At 43.6% G+C, this 24,809-nt stretch overlaps 1 protein-coding gene across 11 annotated transcripts in view; it reads right to left on the reverse strand.

Annotated features, from left to right (window-relative positions):
* CSGALNACT1 (chondroitin sulfate N-acetylgalactosaminyltransferase 1) overlaps positions 1–24,809 on the reverse strand; it is a 261,184-nt gene that overhangs the window by 39,596 nt on the left and 196,779 nt on the right. For all 11 annotated transcript variants that reach the window (XM_069978162.1, XM_069978160.1, XM_069978159.1 and 8 more), the window contains one exon: positions 14,553–14,769. In XM_069978162.1, the coding sequence (XP_069834263.1) occupies positions 14,553–14,769 (217 nt within the window). The remainder of the gene's footprint in view (positions 1–14,552; positions 14,770–24,809) is intronic.

Below are 24,809 nucleotides of genomic sequence, written 5' to 3' on the forward strand. Positions count from 1 at the left end.
TAAACCTGAAAGAACAACAGCAGTTTGTAGATACAGGATGAAGATGCAGATCCCCATAATGCAGTAGCGTAGTACAACAGGCTAGAATAGAAAAGCAGGGCTGCTGTCAGAGGTTTGTGTGGTCACATGACTGCAATGGGGAAGGGGTGTGTTCAGCATGGACCAATCAGGACTGACAGACTGCAGAAAGTATGAAGAAAGGAGCAGGGCATATGTGGGCACATAGATGCAACACTTTCTGTCTAGGGAGAGAGGGGTTACAGCTATGAAGAGATTACCTCCACAGTCCTGTCCCCTGATGCAAGCCCCAGCCTGAAGTGGATATGCTATGATTTGGAAGGTAAGGGAAACTTCCTGGGTCAGAGTACAGAGCTGTAGACCCGGCTATGCAGACCATACCCCTCCCCCACTTATGCTCCCACCTAGTACAGGGAGCTGCTAAACCAAAGCAATGCTCTTAACTAAGTCACAATTTTGAAAACCTGTGAGCTCTTCTTGCAAAACGCTCCCAATCCAAGTTAGGGCCCTATTCCACGGGACGATTATTGTTTGAATCGTTTGAATCTAATCGATGCTCGTTCGGTTGAATAACAGTTAACGATTAACGACCGAGCGAGAAATCGTTGATCGTTTAATAAGACCTGGACCTATTTTTATTGTTGCTCGTTCACAAATCGTTCGCATTGAATAAGACGTCATTCGGTCGTTCGCAATAGTGACAAATGCAATAGCGACGACAAGAGGACGGCAAGAACGATCGTAAGTAACGATTATTGTTCCATGTAAATGGGTGAACGATTTCAGGTCTTTCGCAATAGCGGTCGTTTTGATCGTTTATCGTTAACGATTATGTGATCGATAATCATCCCGTGGAATAGGGCCCTTACTCTTAAACCCAGGTGCCACTGTATATACATATAATATTTAATTTTAAACTTTTCTTTTTAGCTGCTTTAATGGGTCAGGACAGAGAGGTCACTTTTACAATAAGAAATATTAGAAGAAAACTTATGAAATCCCAGAATGAATTAGTTTATGAAATACTGGAAAAGAAGAAAAAAGATGCTCTGCACATGGTCTAATTCAATATACAGAGCAAACGTTTGGCTGGTGATCAACCAAATGCAGCAGGTTCCGTTAGAAACACGTGGCATCTGGCCATAAATACTATGCAGCATCAACTGCAGGAAAAAAGTTTTGTTACATGGTGTCTAATAAATATCCAGCCACATATTACATGGGCAGGCAAGGGTATGCCCTTTTAGGAGCCCTATGTTCTGATTCAAAAACAATAAAACATTCAATGAACTTCCTCTCAGAGGGACACTGCATCGACACTGCAAGATAACAATACGGTTCTGAACAGTGTTGAGAGGAGATGGGTTCGGGAATGTTCCCCTAATCTGAACGTTTGGCACTTGACTTCCACGGCAGCAGAAGTTGGTTATGTGCACACAATGTCAAAATGCAATTGAGTAAAAAGAAAAATGCAAAAAAATGGTATCATTACCAGCGCTGTCACTGCCAGAAAATCCAATTCACCAGGCGAATGAAGAAAAACTTGTTTATTTGGTTGCACAACGTTAACATGTTTCGGGAGAGTATCCTCCCTTCCTCAGAACCAAAGTGCATAGTGAACTCATGGAAACAGTGTGGTTTAAAAGACATGGCAAAACCCACCACACCCGCCCAGGGGGGAGGGGGAGGGGGAGGAAAGAAAGCAAAACATAGGTTAATACATATTCAAATATAAAAGATATAAAACTACTATATAAAGCACAGCACTAGCGTATATACTCATATATAAGCACCTTCGCAGTGGCGTAGCCACCGTGGTCGCGGGGGTCGCCGCCGCGACCGGGCCCGCCACAAGGGGGGCCCGCGGGGCCCCCCGATCAATCACTCTTGTGACCGCAAGCATTGTTGTGCTTGCGGTCACAAGAGTCTGGCTCCGTCTTTCCCCGGCTGCTGCGCGGCTGCCGGGGGTGTCGCGTCTTACCCCCGGCAGCGCGCGCATCCCAGAACTCCCTGCGCGCCTTGGGCCCTGACTTCCGGTTTCCGGCGCGCAGGGAGTTCTGGGATGCGCGCGCTGCCGGGGATAAGACGCGACACTCCCGGCAGCCGCGCAGCAGCCGGGGACAGACCAGGAGGAGTGAGAATCAACGTGGGAGCGCGATGTCAGGTGAGTTAAGTTTTGTTTTTTTTTATCAGCCTGTACGGGTGGGGGGAAAGGAGGGGGCCATCTATGAGGGTGGGGGGAAAGGAGGGGGGCATCTATGAGGGTGGGGGGAAAGGAGGGGGGCATCTATGAGGGTGGGGGGAAAGGAGGGGGCCATCTATGAGGGTGGGGGGAAAGGAGGGGGGCATCTATGAGGGTGGGGGGAAAGAGGGGGCCATCTATGAGGGTGGGGGGAAAGGAGGGGGGCATCTATGAGGGTGGGGGGAAAGGAGGGGGCCATCTATGAGGGTGGGGGGAAAGGAGGGGGGCATCTATGAGGGTGGGGGGAAAGGAGGGGGCCATCTATGAGGGTGGGGGGGAAGGAGGGGGGCATTTATGAGGGTGGGGGGGAAGGAGGGGGGCATTTATGAGGGTGGGGGGAAAGAGGGGGGCCATCTATGAGGGTGGGGGGAAGGAGGGGGCCATCTATGAGGGTGGGGGGAAGGAGGGGGCCATCTATGAGGGTGGGGGGAAGGAGGGGGCCATCTATGAGGGTGGGGGGAAGGAGGGGGCCATCTATGAGGGTGGGGGGAAAGAGGAGCAATCTATGAGGGTGGGGGGAAAGAGGAGCAATCTATGAGGGTGGGGGGAAAGAGGGGCCATCTATGAGGGTGGGGGGAAAGAGGGGCCATCTATGAGGGTGGGGGGAAAGAGGGGGGCCATCTATGAGGGTGGGGGGGGAAGGGGACCATCTATAAGGGAGGGAGGAAGGGGACCATCTATAAAGGGGGGGAAGGGGACCATCTATAAGGGAGGGGGGGAAGGGGACCATCTATAAGGGAGGGGGGGGAAGGGGACCATCTATAAGGGAGGGGGGGGAAGGGGACCATCTATAAGGGAGGGGGGGGAAGGGGACCATCTATAAGGGAGGGGGGGGGGGAAGGGGACCATCTATAAGGGAGGGGGGGGGGGGGAAGGGGACCATCTATAAGGGAGGGGGGGGGGGAAGGGGACCATCTATAAGGGAGGGTGGGGGGAGAGGGGACCATCCATAAGGGAGGGGGTAGAGGGGGCCATCTATAAGGGAGGGGGTAGAGGGGGCCATCTATAAGGGAGGGGGCCATCTATTTGGGGGGGCAACATAGGGGGAGAGGGAATACACAGAGGGGGGCATATATTATTAGGAGGTCACATAGAGTCAGGGCTACCCACTAAATGAGGGTGTAAAGGGGACAGTACAGATGTGCAGTGTGTAGAGAGATGAGGATGGTGTCAGAGTGTGGAGCCTAATATGTCTGTCTGGCAGATTCTGTGGATTCGTGGCTCGGAGAAGTTCTCATAACGGCCTAGGACGGATGGAGAAGAAGATGAAAAGGGAAGAACTCCGATCAGAAAAGACGTCTCCTGTGAGTCACCTGATATAACTGCACTGTAATGTATATGGTGTATAGAACCTGTGTAGAGCTGGGGCCACCTCTATATGACTGGATGAGGTGATTTAGTATACTGGATTTGGTCAGTAACAATATGGTGGTGATGGTAGTGGTTGTGGTGTGGCAGTAATGTTTCCTCCCTATATACTGGTATTACTGGTAATATTGGTCTCAGTATACAGGATTTGGTCGGTAACAGTATGGCGGTAATAGGTAATATCTGTCTTGGTGTGTGTGTGTGTGTGTGTATATATATATATATATATATATATACATACAGTGGTACCTTGGTTTAAGAGTAACTTCGTTTAAGAGCGTTTTGGTTTAAGAGCTCACAGTTTTTCAAAATTGTGACTTGGTTTAAGAACATTGCTTTGGTTTAAGAACTTCCTGTATTGGGTGGGAGCGCGAGTGGAGAAGGGGCATGGCCTGCATAGCGGGGTCTACAGCACTGTACTCTAAACACCTTCCAAATCATAGCAGATCCCCTTCAGGCTGGGGCTTACATCAGGGGACAGGACTGTGGGGGGGGGGTAATCTCTCCATAGCTGTAACCCCTCTCTCCCCGGACAGAGAGTGCTGCATGTATGTGCCCACATCTGTACTGCTCATTCCTTCATGCTCCCTGCAGTCTGTCAGCCCTTGTGTTTCCCATCCTCTCCATTACTGTACAGTACAGAATAATAAATATATTTGGGGTGCGGAACCAATTGTCTGCATTTACATGATTTCTTATAGGAAAATTTGCTTTGGTTTAAGAGTGGATTTGGATTACAAGCACGGTCCTGGAACGAATTATGCTCATAATCCAAGGCACCACTGTGTGTGTGTGTATATATATATATATATATATATATATATATATATATATATATATATATATACACACACACACACAACAATAGCATCACTTGGTCGTGAAAGGAGGGGGGGGGGCCCAAGTTGGCCTCTCGCACCAGGGCCCAGGAGACATTAGCTACGCCCCTGCACCTTCGTATTCAAAAGGTGCACTTTATTCAGACACAAGTATTTCTAGTCTGCCTGTATGAGTGAATGTGCCAAGCAACTAATGGTGCGTTTACACAGGCAGATTTATATGACAGATTTTTTAAGCCAAAGCCAGGAACAGACCGTAAACAGGGAACGGGTCATAAAGGAAAGCCTGAGATTTCCCCTTTTTTAAAATCCATTCCTGGCTTTGGCTTCCAAAATCTGTCAGATAAATCTGCCTGTGTAAACGCACCATAACAGAGGAGTGTCTCCACAGCTGTCCAAGCTATTTAGTGGAGACAGGCTTCTGAACTGAATTAGCATAATGAATAAGGTCCAGCTGAGATAGTGGACTGGCTGACAGGGAAATCCCCATACAGCCATCAAGGAGTACAAAAGGGGCGGGCTCTCAGAACACCAAAGTTTCCAAGCTGGTATGAATTACGATTTAAGTATGAATTATAAATTAATAATGGTTATGACGATCTAAAGTGAAATAAAATAAAATAAAATGCAATGAATGAAGTCAAGATAATAAAAACAACCTCATATCTCAATAACAATGATGTGAGGATGAAAAAAGCATATAGCAATAGATACATGAACACTAACAGCATGTATCTATTGCTATATGCTTTTTTCATCCTCACATCATTGTTATTGAGATATGAGGTTGTTTTTATTATCTTGACTTCATTCATTGCATTTTATTTTATTTTATTTCACTTTAGATCGTCATAACCATTATTAATTTATAATTCATACTTAAATCATAATTCATACCAGCTTGGAAACTTTGGTGTTCTGAGAGCCCGCCCCTTTTGTACTCCTTGATGGCTGTATGGGGATTTCCCTGTCAGCCAGTCCACTATCATAGCTGGACCTTATTCATTATGCTAATTCAGTTCAGAAGCCTGTCTCCACTAAAACGCTTGGACAGCTGTGGAGACACTCCTCTGTTAGTTGCTTGGCACATTCACTCGTACAGGCAGACTAGAAATACTTGTGTCTGAATAAAGTGCACCTTTTGAATACGAAGGTGCTTATATATGAGTATATACGCTAGTGCTGTGCTTTATATAGTAGTTTTATATCTTTTATATTTGAATATGTATTAACCTATGTTTTGCTTTCTTTCCTCCCCCTCCCCCCGCCCCCCTGGGCGGGTGTGGTGGGTTTTGCCACTTCTTTTAAACCACACTGTTTCCATGAGTTCACTATGCACTTTGGTTCTGAGGAAGGGAGGATACTCTCCCGAAACATGTTAACGTTGTGCAACCAAATTTAAGTTTTTCTTCATTCGCCTGGTGAATTGGATTTTCTGGCAGTGACAGCGCTGGTAATGATACCATTTTTTTGGATTTTTCTTTTTACTCTTGTTTACACACGGACCCCCCTTGGGAGCATCCCGTTTAGAGGTACCACCAGCTTTTGCAGTCCTGTGAATACAGCTAGCAAGCTAGAAACCCCGGCTTGGATATATACCCTAATTAGGGTCATACGCTACTAGCCCAAGTGGCTTTAAGGTGAGCACAATACCACCCCTACACTCTCCACGTTTACCTCTGGTATCACACGAGGCGCCTGTGCCTCTTTTTGTGTTTATTTTCAGTTCTAAAATGCAATTGACTTAAAGGAGAAGTCCGGCGAACATTTTTATTAAAGTATTGTATTGCCCCCCAAAAGTTATAGAAATCACCAATATACAATTATTATGAGAAATGCCTATAAAGTGCTTTTTCCCTGCACTTACTACTGCATCAATGCTTCACTTCCTGGATAAAATGGTGATGTCACGACCCGACTCCCAGAGCTGTGCGGGCTGTGGCTGCTGGAGAGGATGATGGCAGAGGGATGCTCAGTCTCCCTCCAGTGCCCGGTGTCCCTCAGTGTCCCCCTGCCATCATCCTCTCCAGCAGCCACAGCCCGCACAGCTCTGGGAGTCGGGTCGTGACATCACCATTTTATTCGGGAAGTGAAGCCTTGATGCAGTAGTAAGTGCAGGGAAGAAAAGCACTTTATAAGCATTTCCCATAATAAGTGTATATTGGTGATTTGTATCGCCTTATCTTTGGGATCCCCCGCTGACCGTAGCTGCTGCCGACACTCTAAGGTGGCAACCTGCTCAGCCAATCACTGACCAAGATGGGACAATGCTGCAATCAGTGATTGGTTGAGCGGGCTGTTACTGCAGAGACAGGTTCAGAAGTGTGAGTGGTGGCTGCGATCAGCAGGGGATGCAGAAACAAGGCAGGAGGTTATTGGGGAAGCGTGAAGAGGTAAACCTAGCTTCTTCAATATTTTCTATATTCTGTTAATGCTGTCCACGATCTGGCTGTACGATCATCGAACCATTTTATAGAGTGCCATGTGCATCAGTTATGCTGCGTTTACACGGAACGATTATCGTTTGAATTTTCGCAATAACGATCACATTTGAGCGATAATCGTGCCGTCTAAACACAGCAAACGATCAAGCGATGAGCGAAAAATCGGTCATTTTGATCTTTCAACATGTTCTCAAATCGTCGTTCATCGTTCGCTAAAAATTCACAGATCGTTTCGTGTAAACAGTCTTTTAAAGATTCACCCTATGTAAAAGAAATCTTAAAAGATCTTAAAAACGATCGCATTAACAAATTTTTCTAACGATTTATTCGTCTAAACCAGGGGTGGGGAACCTCCGGCCCGCGGGCCGCATCCGGCCCCTGAGACCTCCCGATGCGGCCCGCGGCCCGCAGCTCCCCTGTGATGCGCGCCGCTCTGCTGGGGAAGAAGCCGGCATACACCGCATCCTCCGGTGTCTGTGACAGCTGGCGGACACAGGAGGATGCTGTCTGTGCCGGCTCCTTCCCCAGCAGAGCGGCGCGTGTCTTTAGTCTCCTGCGGGCCGCGCGCGATGACGTCATTTCATCGCGCGCCGCCTGCAGGAGAAGTCCGGCACAGAGGACCTGGGAGAGAAGAGGACCTGGACTGCGTGGGAACGGAGGTAAGGTGAGTGGGATGTTTATTTTTTTATTTGGGGGTTAACTAGGATCCCAGGGACATGACTGATGGGGGGGGGACAACTAGGCTACCAGGGACATGACTGATGGGGGGACAACTAGGCTACCAGGGACATGACTGATGGGGGGACAACTAGGCTACCAGGGACATGACTGATGGGGGGACAACTAGGCTACCAGGGACATGACTGATGGGGGGGGGGCAACTAGGCTACCAGGGACATGACTGATGGGGGGGGAACAACTAGGCTACCAGGGACATGACTGATGGGGGGGACAACTAGGCTACCAGGGACATGACTGATGGGGGGGGACAACTAGGCTACCAGGGACATGACTGATGGGGGGGACAACTAGGCTACCAGGGACATGCCTGATGGGGGGGGGGGAATAACTAGGCTACCAGAGACATGACTGATGGGGGGGGGGAATAACTAGGCTACCAGAGACATGACTGATGGGGGGGGGGAATAACTAGGCTACCAGGGACATAACTGATGGGGGGGGGACAACTAGGCTACCAGGGACATGCCTGATGGGGGTTAACTAGGCTACCAGGGACATGCCTGATGGGGGGGGGGGGAATAACTAGGCTACCAGGGACATGCCTGATGGGGGGGGGGGACAACTAGGCCACCAGGGACATGACTGATGGGGGGGACAACTAGGCTACCAGGGACATGACTGATGGGGGGGACAACTAGGCTACCAGAGACATGACTGATGGGGGGGGACAACTAGGCTACCAGGGACATGACTGAGGGGGGGACAACTAGGCTACCAGGGACATGACTGATGGGGGGATAACTAGGCCACCAGGGACATGACTGATGGGGGAGACAACTAGGCTACCAGAGACATGACTGATGGGGAGGGAATAACTAGGCTACCAGGGACATGACTGATGGGGGGGGAATAACTAGGCTACCAGGGACATGACTGATGGGGGGGGGGGACAACTAGGCTACCAGGGACATGACTGTTGGGGGGGACAACTAGGCTACCAGGGACATGACTGATGGGGGGGGAATAACTAGGCTACCAGGGACATGACTGATGGGGGGGGAATAACTAGGCTACCAGGGACATGACTGATGGGGGGGGGGGGGGGACAACTAGGCTACCAGGGACATGACTGATGGGGGGGACAACTAGGCTACCAGAGACATGACTGATGGGGGGGGGGGGGATAACTAGGCTACCAGGGACATGCCTGATGGGGGTTAACTAGGCTACCAGGGACATGACTTGGGGGTTAACTAGATTACAAGGGGCATCACTGGGGGTTAACTACAATAGCAGGGGCACTAGAGGAACAGTACTTTGCCTTGTCCTGGGTGCTGCAAACCCCCGCTACTAACTGCCGCGCACGGTATGCGGCCCTCGAATGATTTTATTAATGCCCGACCGGCCCTCGACATGGAAAAGGTTCCCCATCCCTGGTCTAAACACTGATCGTTATAAAAAACAAATCGTTGTTTCAAAATCGTTAAACGATCGACTGGGCGAATTATCGCTTCGGGTAAATGCAGCATTAGGTTGTAATATTATCAGCTGTCACAATGATAGGAAACACAACCCATATGAGTGTCTGCATTATTGCCGGTTTGCTTACATTGTTTGTATATGTCTTTTTTTTTCTTTTTTTTTGTCTATTTTGGTTTTACATTCCAATATAGAGAATACTGGGTTGCAGGTATTGCATACTGTAGTGGAACCTGGAGAAGATATGGTAATAAATCTGCTTTTTTCTCTTTACTCAGCAGGTCATTTATATGTAATAGAACTTTCACATTATTTATATTCAGAAATAAAAGTTAGAAATATGGAATGCCATTAGAAATGACCACCGTGTTCCTGACTTTGGATTAGAAATTGGTTTGCAGCTATAGACAAGCTTCTAACATTTTAATTAAGGCCAAATTATATCTCTGTGTTCAGTCCATTCCATACAACTGAAGGCAATTTCCCCAGAAGTCATAATACTAATCTGTGTGTTGTCATGCATCTTCCCGGCCTTACCTTGCTGATAAATGGCATTTATCTTCCAGTTCCTATTTCTAGCAAATTAAATATGTAAGATGATATATGAAGGGCTTTGCAGACTGCACACTTTGTACTTTTACTGAAATATAGACAAGAAACTCCTAACACATCACCTTTTTTTAAGTAAAAATTATCTCAATATTTCAATATTTATTTAAAAATGTATTATTTTTATTTTTAAATTTTATTATTTCAATATTTATTTGTTTCATTCAAATATTTCACAATCAAAAACTTAAAATTTAGAGACCCTTAAAGGGGTATTCTGGTGAAAATTTTGGTCTTTCAAAACAAATACAGTTTTGTGATTTGCTTCTATTTAAAAATTATAGACATCTGTGGAAAGTTTTCAAGCAGTTTATATGGTGATTAAATGTAAAATATAATTAAAGAGTACCTGTCATTGAAAATAACTTTGCATATTTCGAAAGAGGCGTCAATATCTACCATATTTGTAATTCATTTCATTTTAAAAAAGTGTTTTCTATGTGAAAGTCAAAGTTATAACACGGGTCACTAACTTTAGCATCACTGCCTATTGTCAATGAATGAATGTCAATAATTTTAGCAATTTTGATGGAGAGAGCCAGCAACAGACATGGGAGAGACAGAGGCACATTAAGTAGGCTCCTGAACTGATCCAATATACTTTGTGTATATGATTCTGACATCTATACAGTATTTGAATTTCATTTTTACAGTATAATGGTTATAGTTATACATTTATTTATACTGTAAAAATAAAATAAAACTAAAGATGTTATAAACATATATGTAAAGAATAGAGGATTAGTTCAGGAGCTTACCTAATGCCTCTGTCTCTCCTGATGTCAGCTTCTCTCTCCCTGCACTATGATTGACAGCATGGGAGCTGAGCTTTTAATCTCCTGCTCACGCTGTCAAAATTGTTATAATTGATCTGCATTCATTCATTCATTCATTCATTCATTTATTCATTGACAATGGTCAGTGGATCTAAAAACAGTGACACCTTGTGGTCAGTGTTATAATTTTGAATTTCACAATTATTATTTTTTTTTTTTATTGAGGTGAATTACAAATATGCTAGATATTGACACTTCAGTCAGAATATATCAAGTTATTTTTGATGACGGTGCCCATTTAATTAAAAAAAAATTAATTAGTAGAATAATAAACAATTAAGAAAATAATATTTCTGTTAATATAATATAATGTAAGCATAATCCATAATAGAAATGGCCAACAACAAAAAAATATATTTGGTTTGCTGAGATGGTAGCTTTTTCGTGCAATGTACTCTATGCAGTGAACAGAGCAGTACATTTTCAATTACCCTTCATTAGTTGTCCTTCAGCCATTTATTCGCAAATATGACAAACCATGCTGCAATTATACCCTGGCCTTTATTATCCAATGCACTCATGAAAAGCTCAGCAAGCCCATTTATTACATTGACCCGACTTGAGACGTCTAGTGCTAGATGAGCGTCAACAGAAGGCATGCTACAGCTGGGGATCAGCATGAGCCGCACACATCTCTGCACTGCAGCTTTCTTCCGAGCATGGCTGCTCCGCCGTTCAGTAAAAGTAAAGGTCGCATTTGAAAGCAGATAATTAACCTATTTCTTGTGGTTTGATGAAAATTGATTTTCTAAAAATAACCCTGAATTCTTTTGGAAAAATCACATCAGGCAACAAAACAGCAATAACAGTAAACTGGAGGATATGATTCTATGTGTTTATATACAGGTTAAAGGATAGCTGGCCCTCCCTGCACCTGAACCACTAACTCCTCCAGTTAACAATTATATGTCAAGCTCTGTCCCTTGTTCTCACTTCTAGTAAAGTTAAAAGGTTTTCTGTCAGAAATGTTCTCCTTTAATGGCTTAGCAGCATGTGTGAGTGAGTGAATAAGTGAATGAATGAATGAATGAATGAATGAAGAGAAAGTGGGATCTACAAGTAGGCATTACAAGTACAGTAGATAGTACTATCTGCGCCTATATTATTCTTTAGATGTAAGGATTAGAGATGAGCGCAACTCGATTAGAAATAAGAATTAGAGATGAGTACGCTCGAGGACGATTATTTGCCATTGATTACCGGTAGTAGAGGAAGTTGAATGCAGCCCTCGGAAATCTGAGAAGACATGGACACAGCCTATGGCTATGTTCACACAACGTCAAAAACAGAGAAAAGGCGGACGCTTTTGCAATTTAAAAAAAACTTCTGTTATTGCCGCAATGCAATGCATTGAAGTCAATGGAAAGATGGATGTCCAATGCATACAATGTATTGAATAACGGACGTTATCACGGAAATCAAAATAATAGTCCGACAATTATTTCCAGACGACTTTTGCAAATAGCGGACGTTTTTTATTAGTTGTTCACACACAGTTTTTCTTTGTCACCGTTCTTTCTCCGTTTTTACTATTAAATTCAATGAACTTTCAATTAAGACACACCCAAAGGGCAATTATTAACCAAACTAGAATAATGTACCAACAGCCGTCATTGCACTAAGGGGAGGCTAGACAGCTAAATGACATCTGTTATTTTAGACTCAAAATGACAGACGTCATTTTAAACAGTGCTGAAAAAATGTTGTGTGAACATAGCCCATGGCTGTATCCCCGTTTTCCAGGCAGCCTTATGGCTGCATCCAACTTTTTCAGCCACTGCTAATCAAATGCCAAACAATTGAACTCGAGCATGCTCATATCTAATCCTTATGTCTAACTGAGTTGCGCTAATCTCTAATCCTTATGTCTAAAGAATGATATGGGCGCAGATAGTACTACTATACTAAATATACCAGTAACCAATAGGAATAGATTTTAATCTCTTAATGACGTTAAGGTTAAACAGAGTGGGCTCCCCGCATTAGCCCTCTCTGCAGCCCGCTGTCCCTGGTTGCTATATGCAGCCAGGAATCGATGGTATTAGCCGTCGCGGCCGATCCCCGCTCCCGGCTAATTAACTATTAAAATGCAGCTGTCAAAGCTGACTGCTCCATTTAAATAGTGCTTTGCCCCCTGTCCCTGGTGTTTAGTGGGGGATCTCCCCCCCATGCAATGTGATTGCGGAGGGGAGTTCCCTTCTACTAAGCCGGCCGGGACTCGGCAATCAGTGTATCTGGTCTGCTGCAGATCAGAGTAATAGAGTACTGATCTGATGGATCAGTGCTCTATTATATACACAGCATTGATCTCAAAGGGAGATCAGTGCTGTGTATATAGAAGTCCCCCTGGGGACTTCTAATTAATATGTGTGAAAAAAAATCATTAATAAAAAAAATCCACTCCCCTAATAAAAGTTTAAATCTCCCCCCTTTTGCCATTTTATAAATTAACATATTTGGTATTGCAGCCTGCAGTCTGATCTTGCACTGTAAACAGCGTAAGTGCAAAAACTCGCCAAAGTGCAAAATTGTGCTTTTTTGTTTACATCAAATCCAGAAAAAATTTAATAAAAAGTAATCAAAAAGTCACATATATATCACCATATATATCACATATATATCACCATATAAGGTACCAAAAGAAAGAACAGATCATGGTGCAATAAATGACACCTCACACAGCCCCATAGACCAAACAATATGAGGCTATGTTCACACACTGTATATTTTCATAAAATCATTTTTACGGAAATATACGTGCCACTGCTGCCTAGGAATCTCTTGCTGTGCCGCAAACAACTGACATGTCAGTTTTCTGCGGCCACTATTCATTGAATATCGGCTGCAGAAAACCCTGTCAGTACTATGGAGTGAGTGGATCCGGCTGCTTGCTCCATAACGTGCAGTGGAGAGTTCTGATGTGGGCGCGCAGGGATGCTATACGGCTATAGCCGTTTAAACACGAGGAGAAAACGAAAGCGAAAATGAAAACTGGCTCCATCATTAAAGGGTTAAGGAAAAAGAAGATCCATTGTAGGTCCTTGAGAATCCGTCCCATTTTTGCACAGAAATAATGTCAATGGCTTATTTACAGTAAGCATTTACTTTTTAACAACATTTCTTTTTTTTTTTTTCTTTAGATTCTATAATTTGTACCAATTTGTTTCTTAAATTTTATCTTTTTTTGAGAGCTGTCATATTGTATTACCTTAAAGGAAAACAATGGGCAAAATAAATTTTAAGATATGTTATTGCTCAAGAGAAGTTATAAAAATTACTAATAGACACTTATTATGGGAAATGCACCTATAGTGCATTTTCCCTACACTTACTACAGCATGGAGTGTTCATTTCTCTGCTGATACCTGCTGCTCCAGCGCTGACATACAGACAGGTAGAGAGAGGGGCAGGGAGCTAGGGGAGGCTGGGGAATGTGATCCCCGCTGAAGGGAGAACTGTCAAGGATAGCAAGGAGCAGTGGGAGCCAGCGACGGCCAGACTAGTGGTGCAGAGGGCGCCTGCATACAGACAGGTTCTGGGGGGGGGGGGGGGGAGGAGGGGCTGATCCCTTTAGTGGGACACACTGGAGCAGCAGGTGTCAGCAGTTGATGTGATGTAACATTACCAACTTTGCAGAGAAATGAACAGGCCATGCTGCAGTAAGTGCAGGGAAAATGCACTATAGGTGCATTTCCCGTAATAAGTGTCTATTACTTGTCTATTAGCCTTTGCTGGGCAATAACATATCTTAAAATTGATTTTGCCCGGACTTCCCCTTTAAGCTGTCACAGTAAATGTTACAGTGAATGTACCACTAGTACATCGCTTTTATGTTTTTTTACATGAACAGAGCACCGGCCGGGCATGAAGCACTGGGGGTGGGCCAGCCGCCCTCCTCTGCCCTCCTGTTTGTGATGCGTTTCCATGAGTCTGAGAGCCTAGAGTAGCAGTAAATCGGGCCTGTAGATAGCAAATGAATCAATACATGCTTTAGTTATTGACAAGGCAAAGTTCACCTGAGGTTTAACAGACTTACCTGAAATTGTGCATGAACTGCTGAAACTTGTCTGCCCTTCTAGCTAAAGGGACAATGATGTTAACAAGGACATTGCCCATATTCAGCTTTTCATTCTTGACTTTCACGACAGGTCCAAACGGTCGAAAAAGAATGAGGCGTTTGAATTCTTGAATTCTATCTCCTTTAAAAGTCAGTTCATACAGTGTTCCTTTATCCCGTTCGGTTCTGTAAATTCCTAAAGATGAACAAAACAAATTATTAGAATAATTTAAAGGAGATATCAGAGGGAAATTGTGCTCGGAAGGTGGTAAACAGAAAAGAGACAACTATATTAACCGTCGTTTTGTACAGTCAGGAAATACTGATCCTGACGCCTTTCAGGAGGCATCAGGAATCCATCAGTATCACCTGACTACAAAAATGGAACCTGATGGGGGGGGGGGGGGGGAGAGAATGGTCTCTTTGCCTTTGGCCAGAAGAGTGATGGACAGGGCCGATAGCCAATGGCTCCTTGCCCTGTCAAAAACAGCAGCACATTTAACTGTCAGCACCCAGTGGCACTTGCCTCGGTGCTGACACTGGCCCAGTCCGTCTGGAATTCTGGATGCTTCCATAGGGTTCGATTGGGCATCTATGTCAGAATTCAAGACAAGGACAGGACATGTTTTATAATTTGCAGGAAACCAAGCACTGTTGCCGTGCGGCACTGGGGTACTGAATTAAAGTCAACACAGTTTATGTTCTTGGTACAAGTCCTACATATATTACAACAACATTAAGGCCCTTTCCAGTGTCAATACAGTTGAGCTGCATCAATGCTCCCATGTTATAGCAGCATATATTATGCAGTCTATACGGTTTTCTATACTGATGCACAGCCTCACACTGTGACAAAAAAGCTGATTGCATTTCCAAAAAGAAAAGAAAAAAGTCTGTGAATCAGTAAGTCAGTATCCTGTTGTCCTGCTGTTCCTGTATGTTCACAGAATACTTATGTGAAGCAAAGGAAGTCCCTGTCAATTTCAAAGACACACCAGTTTTTTTTGATATATCAAACTTTAGAGGAAATATCATATGCTCCAACTTCCTCTGATCCAGCAGGACATTTACAATTTGTGTGTGCTGTCTTGCTAACCTGTGCAAAAGTGCACGAAACGAAAATGAAGACAGAGGCATAGCACTCATATGAGGTCTTATTTTTTGTGACACCAATTTTACTTTGTGATGACATACTTATCTTTTTTAGGGAGAGCTGGTCCTCTCCCTGCCACTCCCCCCATGATGCCGGGAAAAGCTGGATACAATCCTGGGAAACTGCTAACAGTTTCCCAGGATTGGATCCAGCTATTCCCCGGCACCCAGGAGCGGAGTGGTAGGGAGCTTGATAAGCGGAGCGCTAATCTAATGAAGCACTTTACTGCGTTTAGATGAACGATTCGCTCATCTCATATTTTGAGCATTTAACATGGCTAAAATAGATTTCTGTTCAAGATGTTTTGCATACGAAAGAAGAATATAAAGATGCCTTATTCAGAAATTCAGACCATTCTATGCCCAGGAACCAGTCTTCTGTCCAATATATGTCATCTCTACCAATTTGGAGTGTAAGTGCCTGATCCAATGACATGCTCAGTGACACAGGGTCAGGGACAATCGCAGCAAATTATCAGCTGTTTTTTCTTATAATAGTTTAAAATGATAAAATTTTTCTAATCAGAATAATATAATAAATCTACCCTTTGGTGAACCTATACTAATGTACAGAAATTTCATGACCAAGAAATGATTGTAGACATACTTATTATCTCTTTCAGTACAGCAAGGAATTTGATTTGCCTGTGTGCCATTGATTTATTAATCTATCAGGATAGTAGGGTCACCAGTTTTCAGCACATTGTATTTAGCCTAATTAAAGGAGAAGTCTTAAAGTACTAATACTTAAAGTATTGTATTGCCCCTCAAAAGTTACACAAATCCCCTATATACATTTATTACGGGAAATGCTTATGAAGTGCTTTTTTGCTGCACTTACTACTGTATCAAGGCTTCACTTCCTGGATAAGATGGTGATGTCACGACCCGACTCCCAGAGCTGTGCGGGCTGTGGCTGCTGGAGAGGGTTATGGCAGGGGGATACTCAGTGTCCCTCCAGTGCCCTGTGTCCCTCAGTGTCCCCCTGCCATCATCCTCTCCAGCAGCCACAGCCCGCACAGCTCTGGGAGTTGGGTCATGACATCACCATTTTATCCAGGAAGTGACATCACCATGTTATCCAGGAAGTGACATCACCATGTTATCCAGGTAGTGAAGCCTTCATGCAGTAGTAAGTGCAGGGAAAAAAAAGCACTTTATGTGCATTTCCCGGAATAAGTGTATATTGGTGATTTGTATAACTTTTGGGGGTCACTACAATACTTTAATAAACATTTTCACCGGATTTCTCCTTTAATAGTAGACCCAGATAGTCATAAACCAGTAAAGATGAACAAACTTCAAGTCTGTTTGGGTTCATCTCTCTGTATTTCATTAGCGGTGGCTGAAGAAGTAGGATGCAGCCCTAGTCCTATAGCTGTATCCATGGTTTCCAGGACTCCCTGGGGTTGCATCTAACTTCTTCAAAATCAAACAAAGAAGGCCTGCTCCCATAGTGGGAACATAGTCTAGAGTGCATATGAGTGTAATATAGGTGTGTATTAGGGGAGGGGACACCTTCTTCACCTTCCAACACCCTATAGTCCTCTCTTTCCATGTCTGCAAGTTCCTTTCACAAAAAACCCTATCTGGAGTAAGACAGAACAGAGAAGAGGCTGCAATATCTCTTCATCCTAATGTCTTGGTGAAACTACATGCTGTGAATTTTAAGATTCAAGTAGTAAACAGTTAAAGGGGTTATCCAGGATTAGAAAAACATGGCTGCTTTTCCCAGAAACAGCTCTACTCCTGTCTCCAGTTTGGATGGGATTTTGCAATTAAGCTCCATTCTGGAAGGAAGTGGCCATGTTTTTCTAAGACTGGATAACCCCTTTAACTGCTTAGAGGAAGCAAGTTAGAATGCAAACAGAACATGTACATTTCTAAATTCCAGATGAGAGAGGGTTATGCTGCGTTTACATGGAACGATTATCGCGCGAATTTGCACGATAACGATCGAATTCGAACAATAATCGTACGTGTAAAAGCAGAGAACAATCAAGCGACGAGCGAGAAATCGTTCATTTTCATCTTTGAACATGTTCTCAAATCATCGTTGGTCGTTCGCAAAAAATTCGCAGATCGTTCCGTGTAAACAGTCGTTCACCGATTTAACCTATGTGCGAGATAGGCTTAAGCGATCGCAAAACAATTTTTCCGTACGATATATCGTTCCGTCTAAACGCTGATCGTGATAAAAAAAAATTGTTACTTCGTACGATCGGGCGAATTATCGCTCGTGTAAACGCAGTATTAGACCTATCGGTTCTGGACACCTTACATTTAATACACACCTAAAATTTTGAGTCAGGTGTGGAAAATATGCCGCAAAGTAAAAGAAAACTTTCAAAAATAACATTTTTAAAGCATACCTGTTGTGAGTTTTGATTATTTTGTAATTTTTATAATGCTAAACTGCTACAATGCAAAACAACCGCTGTTGAATTCTTCAAGAAAAATTGCAACAGGTTGATAGTTTATTTTTATTGATTACAAAAATGCTTAAACAAGTGAACAAACAGAAATCTAAATAAAATATATTATACACGGCAGAGGCCCCTGATAAATTCGCTTTAACTTTACTGGAAGACTGGAGATTTTTAAATAGAAGTACATTACAAATCTATTTAACTTTCTAATACCAGTTGATGGAGTACCGAAGTAATCCTTTAAGGAAAGACTTCATTTATTTATGGTTTGATAAATAGTTGTATAGAAGTATGTCCAATAGGCAATTTCATGTATTAGGAAATGCCAGAGCTTTATTCCTGAAATATATTCTTCATGCCCAGAAATATGCAAGAATTAGATTCTGGAATGATGGTTTCCGCAACTGACTAAAGCTAGAAACTACAGGAGAGAGTGGTTTATCCCCTTGGAGAGACAGCTCTTAAGTTTACAAGTCCATTGTGCCGCTCTGTTGCTGAATAATTTAGTATGTTTCATGGTCATTGAGATGTTTTCTAGCATCAAAAAGCTCAGACCATTAAAACATTTAAATAAAATGTATGATCCCTGTAAATGTGCTGCTTACTGCATTCGCACAACCTAGTCCCAGCTGCCACTTCAATTGCTGTATAGTCTCTGTATGTGAGAAGTCTGAAGCCGATGCCAATTTCCACATCTGAAATAGTCACTGCATTCTTCAATCATGACTTTATACATTACAGTCATTCCGGTTACTGGCGTGAAGTTTTTTACAAATGATCTGTCATTTTAGATCCTGCACGGTAACAGACATAATTCTATGTAAATATCATATATTGCCTTATTGCCTAATTTGGAGAAATTATTTCAGAAAGAAATAATTAATTAATATATAATAATATATAATTAACTTATATAATAAACAAGGCTCTTATGTAATATGTCCCAGCTTAGGTACATAGGGTCCTACCGTGTTTTCCCAAAAATAAGACAGTGCCTTATATTCATTTTACCTACCAAAGAGGCACTATGTTTTATTTTCGGGGGATGTCTTATTTCTGTTTCCCGGGCCTCCCCCTTGGCTTGCTCACCAACGTCCGGTAGGACCAGGAGACCAGGAGCGTGCAGCGGGACATCGGGACGTGTGGACGGACGTGGGGGGCCATGGAACAGTGTGCTGGCTGACAAGAGCCGGGTTGAGTGGGTGGTTAGTGGTCTTACTTTTGGGGGGTGCCTTACTTTCAGGGGTGCCTTAGTTTAATGTGGGGGTGCCTTATTTTCAGGGAGATGCCTTATTTTAGAACAGGCTCTTTTAAAATGTTGCTGCCCTTGGAGAGAACATAACAAAGTTAAGTTTGAGAGAAGTAACTCTTTAAGGTTGGTCTACTTTCTCTTTATATGCTCTATTAATGTGCCATTTCTTTAATAAAATGGAAACCCTTTAATAATGATCAGATTCAAAGCTTTCAGAAAAAAACTAAAAAAAAAAAACACAACATTTTGAAACAATAAAAATTAGCACGCTCGGAAAACATGGATACGGCCTAAGGCTGCATCCAACATCTTCAGCCACTGGTAATGAAATGTAGAAACTTCAAGTTTGAATGGACTCAAGCGTGCTCGAGTTGCGCTCATCTCTATGAAACAACCATCACAATTTTCATTAGCTAAAGAGCTTCTGTAAATAAAAGCCACACTCTAGTCAATATAAAATGTTGACAATGTCACTACCGTTCCAAGCATGTTGCAGCTTTTATATCAGCCTTTAGATCAAAACCCAGCCTAAAGGCCCTATTACACCAAGCGATTATCGGCCCTATTTGGCATTGTCAGCCATTACGGCCAATAATCTCTTGGTGTAATAGCTCGTGTTAAAAGGCAAAGATCCTTGTCTTTCAACATGTTGATAAAAGTAACAACGATAACGACGGTCTGCTGGCCCACGCTCTGCGTAATAGGAGTGGTGGCAGCAGCAGACCGCTGCTATATCCTATGGTCTCCCTGGAGGCGGGAAACAAGGAGCATGAGAGCGCTGATCTGACAGGTCGGCACTTGCTTGTTCCTCCAAGTCAGCCTGTGTAATAGGGCCTTAAGCCTATTGTTACGTAATTGTACTATTTGGCTTTGAAACCTTTAAGGGTTAAGTCATGTTCCTAATTATTTGAGCAGTTTTGCATGACTGCTATATATTTATACATTGAAGCCTATTACACGTGTGAAAAATGCAAATTTGTCTGGCTCACATCATTTACCACAATGAGCTACAGCTTGGCAACAATTACATCTAAACACTGTTCATGGTTTAAGTACTAAGACGCTCTCACTTACTGCCAATGTTACTCTATGTATTTACATAGTTGCCAAGGATTAAAACAAAGCATGCTCTGCATCTCTAGAGCTCACACGAGTGTAAAGTAGAGGGCCCTGCAGATTAACACTGATAGATGTCAAGAATTTCTACAGCTTTGTGTACAAAACACAATATTTCCACTAGCGGATGCCAGCTATTACCAGGCTGATTAATGCACAGCAATGTAAAATAACATACCTGTTTTCTTTCATGCAAAGTACAATAAATATCCCTGGGTGCTAAACCAAAGCATAACCTTCACATATTTTGGAACTTAAAGAAATCAACACATTCAGCTTGTTTGCTGAGCAGAGGACGAGGTTGCAAATGTGACAGTGGGTGGGGCATGTGCAGGAGGGTCCAGGAGGAGGGGCATTGCAGAAGGGAGCGGGGTTATGGTATGTGGGAGAAAGAGGACATTGGATGAATCATTCACTGCTCTTGACAGAAGACTGTGATCAGATAAGGCAACTAGAGGGATTAAAGTTGGTAAAATACGTGTGTGTGAACATAGCCTAAAAGGGGTATTCCACCAGCTAAAAAATGAAGTGCTCTTAATCCTAGATGGTCTCACTGATCAAGCCCCCCCTGAATATTTTGAGCTGTCTTTCTAGCTGCTGCCATTCCTTAGCTACAAGTTTTTCTTAAAGTGACTCTGTATCCACAATCTGACCCCCACACACCACTTGTACCTTCAGGCAGGTAATGCAGTTATTCTCCTAAAAAACTACTTTTAAACTTGCAGCCCTGTGCCCAACGGCCAGGGCTTAGAATATCTGTGCCTTAACTTTGCACCACCCCTCCGTCCCTCCTACCCACCCTCTTTATCATTAAGAATGCAACTGGAACATTTTCTCCTCTCTGAACATTGCACAGGTGCTTTAACGATCCAGCCCATGTGCTGAGCTGACACAGGTGGGGAATAGGAGACAATCTGCCTGCAGCATTCCTAATGATGAGGATGGTGGGGAGGAGGGACAGAGAGGGTGTGCCAGCCTAATGTATACACAATCTAAGCCCCAGCCGTTGGGCACGGGGCTGCCAGTTTAAAAGTTGTTTTTTAGGACAATAACTGCATCACCTGCCGAACAGACCCCAGGACAGATCTTGGATTAAGTGGATTAAAAGCAGCTATCCAAAGGTACAAGCGGTTTGGGGGGGTCAGATTGTGGGTACAGAGTCGCTTTAAAGTCGCTTTAAATCTATATCCAAGATGGTGCCATCTGGAAAACTACATTTCCCAACATGCACTGCACCCCAGAGCCAACTGCCAAGTATCCGCTTCTATTTTAGTGTCTGTCAATCTATTTGTTATCCACAGCCACTCTTATGGTATGGCAGTGTGGGGCATTGTGAGTTCCTTGAGATTCTGAGGGAATTGGTGTGTGTGTGTGGGGGGGGGGGCCTTGGGTCAGGTCCCTTAAGTGTATCCTCTCACCTCATGAAGTTAAGCAGGCTCCACTCTAGTGCAATTTAACAGGATTTACAGTAAACTCATACAGAAAGAAACATCAGTGGTGACAGTGATGAGATGCTTCTTAGCACCCACACAGTCCGGCTGCTTCTCACAGGGGGGATAAGTTACAGGTCCCGGAGTTCACCAGTCCTATCCTGTAATTCAACTGAGCTTAATTTTCTCCCCTTGCGGCAAATCCAGCGCCTGTGCTGTGATCTCTGGCTGCTGTTTTCACATGAATCTGGCTTTCGTTATCACTGATTTTACCTCACACACAGGACATTGCTTCCTTTTACCTCATACAACACTGACTGGACTCCTTTCCTGATTAATGTTAACTCCCTAGCAATGCTGTGTGCTGCCACTACTGGCATTCTCAAACTGCTAGACAGAGGTAATTAATTAACCCTTAACAGTGACAGTCAAGCTTACCCTGGGCCACATATCCACCTACATAGATTAAAAAGAGAGAGAGAATGAAACAGCTGTTTAATTTCCCCAATACTGCTCTGGAGGCTGTCACTGTTCTGTTGTTTCCCTGCCCTGTGGCCAGGTGCTAACTGATTGGTGTGATGTCAGCGGAGGGTGGGGTTAGAGATGTGGAATTACAGCTTGCCTGGCAAGAGAAGAGACAGATCATGTGACTCTGGTCTCAGAAAGGAGCGGGAAGATAAAGGAGCCGATGCCATGTGGACCAGAAAGTGAGGACTTTCTGCAGCTTCGGGGTGTGATTCAGGATGTGTTGCAAACGGCCCAATTCTTGTAATAAAAACCTATTACAAACAAGCTCAGATTATGGGTAGGAATTAAACAGGGTAAATTTTTCTTAAGTGGAGTACCCCTTTAAACTTCTAATTGCGACTCTATAGAGCAGATGCCTGTCTACTTGCACAATTTACTTTACCAGATACCTTGTTAATGATAAGTGTAACCTAAATCCGTCTTGTGAAATATTAAATAAAGCAGATAGATTGGCATGGTGTGATTGCTACTAAGTAGCTTGTTTCCTTCTTCACAGGTCTAGCTAGGATTAATGATGACTTTGGCTCATAGCTGAATTGGCACTGACCTTAGGGCATTGAAGAGGCAAAGAGTCTTGTGCACAACAGAGCTTTCCTATTTGACTCTTAATTATTTTTATGGTGCGTTCACACCTACAGGATCTGCAGCTGATTTTCTGCAGCAGATTTCATTTAAATTACTGAACACAGCATCAAATCTGCTGCAGATCCTGTAGGTGTGAACACACCCTTAAAGAAGATTTTGGAAAACCTCTATAAAGTTGAGGCTCATCTTTTGTCTGACATTTACAGTTTCGGCAATAATTAGACCAGGGATGTATTTTTAAAAGAGAAGTCCAGTGATTTATAAAATCCAGCAGGGCAGGGGGGGAAACTGATTAAGTCTTACCTCTACCCGTGCCCACAGTGAGCAGCGGGACAGGCCTCATGACCCCAGCCAGAGGGCATCTTCCCCTGAGTTGTGATGTTGTGATGACGTCATCACTTGGGGGAAAAGGTCTGTCCCAGCTGATATATACAGCGGTACCTTGGTTTAAGAGTAACTTGGTTTAAGAGCGTTTTGGTTTAAGAGCTCAGTTTTTCAAAACTGTGACTTGGTTTAAGAGTATTGCTTTGGTTTAAGAGCTCCCTGTACTGGGTGGGAACGCGAGAGGGGGAGGGACATGGTCTGCATAGTGGGGTCTTGAGCACTGTACTATGACCCAGGAAGTCTCCCTCAACTTCCAAATCATAGCAGGTCCACTTCAGGCTGGGACTCACATCAGGGGACAGGACTGTGGAGGTAATCTCTCCATAGCTGTAACCCCTATCTCCCCGGACAGAGAGCTGCATGTATGTGCCCACATCTGCCCTGCTCATTCCTCCATGCTCCCTGCAGTCTCTGTCAGTCCTTGTGTTTTCCATCCTCTCCATTACTGTACAGTAACTTATAATATCACAGATTCTGCTGTTTCTGAATGTTTGTTTCATTTGTTTTACATGTTATTCAGAATAATAAATCATTATTTTTGGGGTGTTGAACCAATTGTCTGCATTTGTATGCTTTCTTATGGGAAAATTTGCTTTGGTTTAGGAGTGGATTTGGATTACAAGCACGGCCCCGGAACGAATTATGCTCGTAATCCAAGGCACCACTGTATATATATATATATTATATATATATATATATATATATATATATATATATATATATATATATGCTATGGGGCAACTTTACTACTAAAGTAGCAAACGTGCATTTATTGACAAGACATTTTGCCAGATCGGTGTAAAAATATTCTCGAATGGTCTACTTGCAAATATTTTCTTTGCATTGGGCCGATTTGCGACTCCAGCGCCAGTGGGGCTGGGAGGGGGCGTTACAGGGGTGCAGCAGCACGCAGAGGAGGCATGGCCCATGCATGCACCGCATTTATAATTTTTCCTGGGGGAAGGTTTTCCTGGCGTAGGTTTCATTTTACTTGCATGGACGAGCTCCGTGCGCACAAGATTAATGTAGAGGCAGTACGTCTCTACATTAATCCTCTGAGCTCGGATCTGCAGGGACATTTGTAAGCCCGGCGTAAAAAACGCCAGACTTAATAAATGTCCCCCATGGTGTCCCTAAATTAGAGCAAATTGGAGGGAATTTATTGAGGCTTGTATGGCAGATTTCATGGTACAAAAATCACAAATATTTGCACAAGCCTCATTTTGCAACAAGTACTTTTAAGCCTTGTCCACCAAAGGGGCATGGCTTCAGTATACAAGGAGTGTCATTTAGGTGTAGAGAGTTTTTAGAGACAATTATTATATGCAAGTTTTAACGCAATTTCACACCATCCAGTAGG

The sequence above is a fragment of the Dendropsophus ebraccatus genome, chromosome 7 (assembly GCF_027789765.1).
Source record: "Dendropsophus ebraccatus isolate aDenEbr1 chromosome 7, aDenEbr1.pat, whole genome shotgun sequence".
NCBI lineage: Eukaryota > Metazoa > Chordata > Amphibia > Anura > Hylidae > Dendropsophus > Dendropsophus ebraccatus.